Source organism: Dermacentor variabilis, chromosome 3 (genome assembly GCF_050947875.1).
Source record: "Dermacentor variabilis isolate Ectoservices chromosome 3, ASM5094787v1, whole genome shotgun sequence".
Taxonomy (NCBI): Eukaryota; Metazoa; Arthropoda; class Arachnida; order Ixodida; family Ixodidae; genus Dermacentor; species Dermacentor variabilis.
In genome coordinates this window covers 232,837,668-232,847,286 of record NC_134570.1, presented here as the reverse complement: position 1 = coordinate 232,847,286, position 9,619 = coordinate 232,837,668, and the positions used below count along the sequence as shown (strand labels likewise).

General features: G+C 52.4%; 1 protein-coding gene across 1 annotated transcript; it reads right to left on the bottom strand.

The window, feature by feature from the left end:
• Positions 1–5,715: 5,715 nt before the first annotated feature.
• On the bottom strand, positions 5,716–6,123 carry LOC142575049 (uncharacterized). The gene has a single exon (XM_075684015.1). The coding sequence runs from the start codon at positions 6,121–6,123 to the stop codon at positions 5,716–5,718; it is 408 nt and encodes a 135-aa protein (XP_075540130.1).
• Between the last annotated feature and the right edge of the window lie 3,496 nt (positions 6,124–9,619).

Genomic DNA, 9,619 nt, shown 5'->3' with positions numbered 1-9,619 from the left:
AATGGAACCCAGCGTGGGCTGAGGCGGGCAGCTGAGCCGTTGAAGCTCCTCACGAACCACAGAGCGGATAAGGTCTCGGAGAACGTCCAGGTTTCCAAAGGCAACCGCGTCCGTCAGTGAAGCAGCATTCGCGTGTCTGTCATACGTAGCTGAGCGCTGGTCCGAAGGTGAAGTAGCGTTCATTTGCCTTTCATAGAAGGCTGAGCGATGGTGCAGCATCTTTTCCATCGTGGTGGCTTCGGTTAAGAATTCACCCATGGTCTTCGGCGGGCTTCGAACCAGGCCAGCAAATAGCTGTTCTTTAACTCCCCGCATTAGATGGCGCAGCTTCTTTTCTTCTGACATGGTAGGGTCCACCCGACGGAAGAGGCGCGTCATATCCTCTACGTACGACGTCGCGCTCTCATTCGGCAGATGAATGCGGGATTGGAGCTCCCGTTCGGCTCGTTCGCGGCGATCAGCATTGGTGTATGTCTCCAGCAAGGCACGGCGGAACTCGAGCCACGATTTCAGGAGCCCTTCTCGGTTCTCGTACCAAGTGCGAGCACCGTCCTCCAAGCTGAAGTACACGTTTCTCAGCTTCGCCGCGTCGCTCCATTCGTTTATCTCAGCAACGCGCTCAAACTGGGCTAACCAGTCTTCAACATCCTCGAAGACATCCCTGTGGAACACTTTCGGCACTCTGAGATTCTGGAGCAGGTACTGAGTTGCCATTGTGGCCGTACCTTGCATAATGGTCGATGGAGACGTCAATGTTCCTTTACTGGTCCGTGGGGGCGTCGATGTTGTTGCGGAGAGGTGATCAAGCTCCGGAGGTAATCCTCGGATTCTCCTGCTGGCCCGGTGAACAGGGGTGTCCACTAGTATAGGGCTGGTACTCCGGCTACCAGGAGTTTGTGGCATCGGATGAACCGTACCCCGCACCTCCACCAGTTTTGTCACGAAAAGACAATTGAAGATGTACCCGGCGTCGGCGAGACAGACAGTTGTACAAGCTGGCGTCCTCAGCCTCTGCTTCTTCTTCTTTAGCGCCCACCTCTTGCCGAGCGCGCGTTCAAGTCACTTCTTTTTCAGCGCTGGCGCGTGACAACTATAGCGGTAATATGCATTGGCAGTTATATTATTACGGTACCATGGAGCGATGCTCAAGAGAGGAGCCGCCGCGAGAACGACGAAGTTGGTCAGTGCCCTTGGCACGAGCGAGTGTCAGCCTGGCTCCAGTGTAAATAGCGTGTAAATAGCATATTTCGTCTGTGTCTTTCCACACGTAACATTTCTGGTGGAGGTCAGCGATCCCCGTCCTCACCACGGAACTCCGAAGTGGTCGGCACACCGAACTTGTTACCATGCATCCTGGTGACGAGCCCGCCTCTGCAACGGCTTCGCCTTATCCGACGGCTCCAATCGTCACGGTTGCCCCACACCGTGACCCAGGGACCCAGGTGTGTTCTCTGGCCTGGAGGGACAGGATGTCGACGACTGGATCAAGCTGTATGAACACGCCAGTGCTAATAACAGGTGGGACCCAACGATTATGCTCGCCAATGTCATCTTTTATCTCGGCGGCACCCCACGCGTGTGGCACCAAACGCATGATGACGAAATAACCAGTTGGGACAGTTTCAAAGAAAAGCTACGGGAACTGTTCGGCGACCCCATTGGGCGCAAGGCTGCCGCGAGAAAGGCTCTTGCATCTCGTGTTCAGTCAACTACAGAGCCATATGTTTCCTACATCCTCGACGTCTTGGCTCTATGCCGTAAAGTTGACGATAATATGTCCGAAGCAGATAAAGTGGCACATGTGCTAAAAGGCATCGCCGACGACGCTTTCAATTTGCTTGTTTTCGGCAACGTCTCGACTATAGACGCCATTATAAAAGAATGCCGTCGCCTTGAACAGGCTAAGAGCCGCCGTATCTCACACCACATTGCGCGGCTACCCAACACTGCTGCTACGTCGACATGTGAGGGTCGACCGCGTCAGACCACCACCTGCGATGACGTCACCCGTATTCGCCGTGAACTCGAGGCCGCCCTGTTCGCCAGCCTTCTCCACGACGCCTCCCGATCCACCAGCAACCACCGTTGCGATGATTCAGGCTGTCATCAGGCAGGAATTTGAAAACATGGGTCTGAACACCGTGTGTACAACGTCTCAACCCAACATTCCCTAGTTATATAGCGCTCCCCCTTGTCCCCGGCAGTCCTTTTCTGCCACATCTAGCCGCAACCCGTCCGAATGGCGTACCCATGATGACAGACCGATCTGCTTTCACTGCTGTCGCATCGGCCACGTCGCCCGTCACTGCCGAAACCGATGGCCACCACCGCCTCGGACTTACGCCGCCACTTATTCCCGCACCTTTGGACCTCTTATACCTATGCCACCCGCCATGAACCCACTACCGCTGATGCCCCTGCTCCGAACCTTCGCTACAGCCGCTCGCCCTAACCCCGCCGCTTCTCTTCGCCGTCTATCGCCTCCCGGATCCAGCCGGAAAACTAGGCACTGCAGCTTCTGGAGGTGAAGCTGCGTTGTCGACCCTGCCCTCAAATCCTCTGCTCACGTTACCCACGAACCGAAACCTTCTTGACGTTGACGGCTATCCTGTCACGGCACTCATCGATACAGGAGCACATCTTTCTGAGTGGTGCCTTCCGACGACGACTGTACAAGCTCCTCACCTGAGCATCGGCACGCGTCGTCCGCGTTGAGGATGGCGGTACTGTGGCTATCATCGGCATTTGTACGGCATGCGTCAGCATCGCCGGCCGCCACACTCCTGTCCTCTTCACCGTAATTGCTCATTGCCCCCACGACCTCATTCTCGGCCTCGATTTTCTCTCTGCCCATTCCGCCCTTATTGACTGCCCCTCCAGTACCCTTCGCCTTGAGTTGTCAATGCTCGCAGACCCTTCTGACGCACCCCACTGCTGCTTACGCTCCACCGGCTTTCTTCGCCTGCCGCCAAAGTCCATAGCCTACATTGAACTGTTTTCTTTCCCACCAGTTCCTGATGGCGAGTGTAACGTATGGTAGTTCGAGCATTGGAGACTGATTACGGCCGATTCTGTTGGGAACGCACACACATTTATTTTAACGAAACTGCAGCCATCTTGGAAGCCCCCATGAACCCCAGGGTTGCCTTCCTTCATTCCAAAGAGTGCTATACATGGACACTACATCATCCCCTCAGGGACGGACAAATCAGTTTTGCTTAAACACGAAGTCTTTCAGTTGCCTAGGTCGTTGCCTGGATCGTTGGGGGTACCGCTGTGAGATGGTCTTGGGAGCTGCTGATATGGCTTGGCTAGGAGTAGCTATGCTGGGGGTTGGAAGGTCACTGTTACTCGGCACAGCTTCATCATCCAGATATGGCATGTCGGTCGGGTCCTGATGTCGTTCCACTTGAACTGTGCTGAACTGAACAAATCGACACTCCATCTCTGGACGCTGTGATTCTGGAGCCATTGACTTTGGTGATTGTGTATGGGTGTGGGTCATAGTAAGGCGAAAACTTGTTTGACCTGTCCTGTTTACAGAGGACTTGTTGTCCCACACACAGCTGGTTGTTACTCGTATGCCTCCGAGTGTCGACGTACCACTTGTTGTATGCTTTTCTTTTAGTGTCATTCTGTCTGGCCTCATAGTGAGCCGAGTTGTGAGTACCAGCGACAAGTGTCGGTAGAAGATTCTTCATGGGTCTCCCAAACAGAAGTTCAAACGGATATTTTCCTGTGGAACTATAAGGTGTGGACCTATAAGCCAGCAGGAACGACTGAAGCTCATTAGTCCAATCCAAGTGGCTGACACGACTTGCGAGTATAGACTTCCTGAGGGTGCGCATGAATCTTTCGGCTTCCCCATTAGCCTCTGGCCACCGTGGAGTGATGCGGTGATGCATGAACCCGAGCTCGCTGGCGAACTCTGCAAAACTCTCACTCTGAAATGGTGAGCCATTGTCTGACTTTACAACTTCTGGACAGCCGAACCGAGCGAAAACAGCGCGCAGTTGCTTGATGACTGTAGGTGCTGCAAGAGTGTGTAGGATGCTAACAACTGGGTACTTGAAGAAATCATCCACCACTGCCATGGCATACTTGCCATCAGGGAAAGGGCCAGCAAAATTTAACGACAGTTCAGTCCACGGGCCTCGAGGCAGCTCCTGGATTGGCAAGGGATCTCGATGGTGTACTGGTGTGTTCGCTTGGCATGCCAGGCAACTCTTAACTGTCTGGTCCACTAAAGAGTCTATCCCTGGAAACCACACTTTCTCACGTAACAGCTATTTTGTCTTGACAATGCCTTGGTGTCCTCGATGTGCAAGATGCACCGCCTTAGTGTGAAGTTGTGCTGGCAGTACTATCTGCGTGCCTCTTAACACAAGGCCTTCTTTGGAAACTGACAGTTCTGTCGCAACGCGAGAGAAGGGCATCAGAGTTGTGGTCTTCCAATCTTTGCCTTGCTGGGGTTGCTTTAGGGCTTTCTTGAGCGAGTTCATCACCGGGTCAGCGAGCGTTGCTTCGGTTACCTCCTCTCTGGTCATGGCACGAGGCAGGCTATGAGACACAATGAAGTTCACATACTGTTCGGCGACAGACTCCATGCACCGAAATAGTGACGTGGAGTTTACTGGGTGTCGGGACAAGTAATCAGATGGGTTACTTGAACCACTAGTGTGTTGCACTTCATAGGTGTATTATTGAATTCGAAGTGCCAAACGCTCCAGCTGTGCTGAAGGCAGAGAGCGAGGGTTGCTGAGAATGCTGACCAATGGCTTGTGGTCTGTCAGTAGGCAGAATGCTGTCCCATACAAGTAGGTGTGAAAATGCTCAATTCCCCACACCACTGCCAGCATTTCCCGTTCAGTTTGAGAGTAGCGTGCCTCCACAGGAGAAAGAGCACGACTCCCATATGCTACCACTCTGGTTTCGCTTCCGGATGTCTGCGTGAGAATGGCACCAAGGCCGAGAGGAGCAGCATCTACAATGAGTGTGATGTTCTTTCCTGGATCGAAGTAGGCGAGAGTTGTGGCCTCGAAAAGCTTTCTCTTCAGTTCGTCCAGGGCGTCTTGCTGTATGTCTGTCCAACACCAGTTCTCTCCTTTGGCCGTGAGTTTCCTGAGTGGCTGGGTGAGGTGGGCCAAGTTGGGTATGAACCGACCACAGTAGTTAACAAGCCCGAGGAGACTCTTCACTTCAGTGGTGCTGGAAGGTGGTGATGCACCCAAGATCGCAGACACCTTAGTGGGGTCCGGTTGCTCACCATTGCTGGAGAACACATGCCCGAAAAATGTAAGTTCCCGTTGGTACAACTTGCATTTCTTGACGTTCAGTGTGAGACCACTTGCAAGTAGGCATTCCAGTGTATCCTTCAAAGCCTTATCATGCTCTTTCTCAGTCTTTCCATACACCAATATGTCATCGCTTACGTTGAGCACGTTGGGGATGTTAGTTAGAACCTGACGGATGGTGTCCTGAAACACTTCGGCTGCTGAGTTGATTCCGAAGTTGAGTCTCTTGTATCGGAAGAGCCCAGCATGTGTGGAGAAAGTGGTGATCGCACGGGATGATGCGTCAAGTTCTAGTTGGTGGTACCCATCTTTCAGATTGAGTTTAGAGAATAAGATGGAGCCGTTCAAAGCAACAAAGATGTCGTCCACTGTGGGTGTGACGTGTCTCTCACGCTGGATAGCTTGGTTGGCACAGCGCATGTCAACACATTCGAATGTGCTCGAAGTCATGTGGCTTCAATACTGGCACAATTGGCGATACCCAGGGGGTTGGTCCTTCAGTCTTTTCTATTATGCCAAGAGACTGTAGCCTTTCAAGCTCTTTTTCCAGTGGGTTTCGCATAGAGAAGGGAATGCGTCTGTGAGGTTGGGCTACTGGTTGAACACTGGGGTCAACATGAAGGTGCACCTGGAAGTCCTTTAGACAGCCCACTCCCTTGAAGAGGTCTGGGTAGGCCATCCTCGGATCCAGTCTGTTGGTAACCTCTCCCACACTATACGTGATCTGGACTAGTCCTAGACTGGAAGCTGCAGAGAAACTGAGCAGTGGTGCACAGTCTCCAGACACAACGTAGAGAGTTTCATGGCTGCTGCTCTCCTTGTAGGTCATGACAACATCAAGCTTTCCAAGTAGCAGTAAAGGAGAATTTGCTCCATAAGCAAATACTTTCTTAGATGTCTTGGACAGCGTTTCCTTGCTTAAATGATTTTTTAAGCTGTTCGAACTGACGACAGACACTGTAGCGCCAGTATCAATTGTAAAACGGACGTCCTCGCCATCAAGTTTCACGTCCACCTGTGGAGATCCCGTGACTGCGTGACAGTGAGAGGAGGTCATGAAAACGTGTTCATCACTGTCGGGGCTGCTGTCCCGCACGAATGCGTGTACGGCTTCGTGTGCTGAACGACACACACTAGCAAAGTGTCCAGTTTTGTGACACGCAGTACACCGTTTACCGAGAGCGGGGCAACTAGAGCGTCCCTTACTGTGAGGCCATGGTTTATCCACACTTGCAGCATGTCGCATTTGCCCGTTGATGGCGCGGAGGCTCACGAGTCTGTGACGGCTCTTTCCCATGGTGCTCGGCTGATGAGGTCGCGAGGTGCGCTCGGAGTTTACTGCAAGTGTAGACGCTGACGCCGAGTTTTCCTTACACTGCCGGCTTTCTTGCTCGATCACGGAGATGTCGTGCTCGACCTCTTCAAATAACCTGCCTTGTTTGAGAATTCCTTGCAAGTCGAGGTCATGCTGCATGGCATACCGGCGTAGACGTGTGTTGTAGCGGGTGGCAGAGTGACGGAGACGATCCAAGAGCACGTACCGCACTGTTTTATTTCAGTGACAGCGAACTAGATATATAGGCTGCTTGCCTATGACGCAACATAAAAAGAACGAATCATGTTTGACACGTGTGGCACAGCACTTCATATCACTTCTCCCTTTCTTTTAAAACTGCAGTCTTTGCACAGGTCTTCGTTGTCGGGTAGACCTCCGTAAGACCGGCGGACTTGGGGGAGAGAGAGCCTGTTCGGCAGGGAGGGACGTTGGAGGTGTTGTCTAAGGAACAGGCACAGCGCCACTTGCTTCTGGAGTGGCCAGGCTGCACCGGGCTTCTGGCGTTGACGTGGGCCGTTTGACGTGGGCCGCGGCGTTGACGTGGGCCATGGTAAAATGCGTCGAGCGACTCGTTTTCCATTTGCTTGGCTTGACGGAAGCGGTAAACCTCGAAGGTAGTGTTTACTCGGGGTGCGAAATAGTGATCGAGCTTCCTATGTGCTGCGGTGTCACCGGTGCTTGAAACGGTAGACGCAGCTGCGGCTGCGGGAGGATCGGGTAGTGCACAGTATGTGTCATACACTTCTTCCCCCACGTAGTGTAGTAGTATGGCCGTCTTCCGGGCATCGGCTGTGATACCGCAGGCGACGATGAAGTTTTCGAAGCGTTTCACCCACTTCAACCACACGGTGCCGACGTTGTTGGCGTCAGTGGCAAGCGCGTCAAAGAAAGGGAACGATGGAAGCATGTTGTGCGCCATACCGCAAAGTAGAAGTTTCGACAATGTGTGTTGGTATCTTCATTCTGCTTAAAATCGTTGCTTGGCAGCCTTCACGAAGTTCAGACGCATCCTCGTCGCCATTGTAACGTATGGTAGTTCGAGCATTGGAGACTGATTACGGCCGATTCTGTTGGGAACGCACACACATTTATTTCAACGAAACTGCAGCTATCTTGGAAGCCCCCGTGAACCCCAGGGTTTCCTTCCTTCATTCCTAAGAGTGCTATACATGGACACTACAGCGAGTACCTCGTCACTCCTCTGCCCAACATCCCTATACAGTATGACGTCACCGTGCCTCACAGTATACTTACAATTACTGCGAACCACACTCGCATGCCTGTCTGTAACTTTCGATTGGCAAAGCAAATTCTACCGCAAGGTATTTGCCTTGCCACCATTGATTGTCTCAGCGACCAATACGTGGCAGCGTTATCGCCCGATGGTTCTCGCTAGAGTTACTGTATATGCTACCGTATGTGCTACCTGTGGTAGCACATACAGTAACTCTAGTTCTCGCGAGCTTAGCATGCCCCTCGCGCCAGCCTCGGGCGTTGATACCAACATAAAGAAAATGGTTGCGACTGACCTGTCCTCTATGCAGGCTGAAGACCTTTGCCAAGTATTATCGTCCTACCGCGATATTTTCGACTTCGACGATCGCCCTTTAGGCCAGACGCTCGCGGTCAAGCATCAGATTCTTACTGGCGATGCTGCGCCTATTCACCGACGACCGTATCGAGTTTCTGCGTCGGAACGCCGAGTAATCCAAAATGAAGGGAACAAAATGCTCGATAAAAACATCATTGAGCCTTCATCGAGTCCCTGGGCGTCACCTGTGGCGTTGGTTAAGAAGAACGACGGCACGTGGCGCTTCTGTGTAGACTACCGTCATCTGAACAACATTACAAAGAAGGACGTCTACCCGCTCCCACGTATAGACGTCGCCCTTGACTGCCTGCACGGTTCCAGCTATTTCTCGTCTATTGATCTTCGTTCGGGATATTGGCAGATCGCTGTTGACGATATGGACAGAGAAAAAACTGCGTTCATCACACCTGATGGCCTATACCAATTTAAAGTAATGCCGTTTGGATTATGCAATGCCCCTGCCACCTTTGAGCGTATGATGGACTCCTTGCTCCAAGGTTTCAAATGGTCCACATGCCTCTGCTACCTCGACGACGTCATCGTCTTCTCGCCAACGTTCGACACTCACCTTGAGCGTCTCACAACTATACTTGATGTATTTCAAAAGGCGAAGCTGCAACTTAACTCATCCAAATGTCGTTTTGGCCACCGACAAATTACTCTTCTGGGCCATCTCGTTGACGTTTCCGGAGTACAGCCCGATACCGACAAAAGTCGGATGCCAGAGAGTTTCCGGTTCCGAAGACAGCCGCAGACATTCGAAGTTTTGTAGGGCTATGCTCGTACTTTCGTCGTTTTGTTCCAGATTTTGCGACAATTGCTAGACCCCTAACTAATCTTTTGAACAAAGGCGTACAATTCTCGTGGGGGCACTGGAGAGGCCGCCACCTTCTCTCGTCTCGTCACTCTTCTAACCTCACCACCCATTCTCGCCCACTTCGACCCTGGTACCCCTACAGAATTACATACAGATGCCAGCGGTCATGGCGTAGGTGCCGTCTTAGCCCAGCATCAGCGTGACAAGGATCGCGTTATTGCTTATGCGAGCCGCCTCATAGCACCATCGGAGCGCAGCTATTCCATTACGGAACGCGAATGCCTTGCTGTTTGGGCGGTTGCGAAGTTCCGCCCTTACCTTTACGGTTGCCCTTTTTCCGTAGTCGCTGACCATCATGCTCTCTGCTGGCTCTCATCGCTAAAAGATCCTACAAGCCGGCTTGGTCGATGGGCTTTGAGGCTACAGGAATTTTCATATTCCGTGGTGTAGAAGTCTGGCCGCCTGCACCAAGACGCTGACAGTTTGTCGCGTTACCCGGTTGACGACTCTGACTCCTCCAATACTGCCAGTGCTTCTTGCGTATTCTCTGTATCCCAGCTGCTTCATTTCGCCGACGAGCA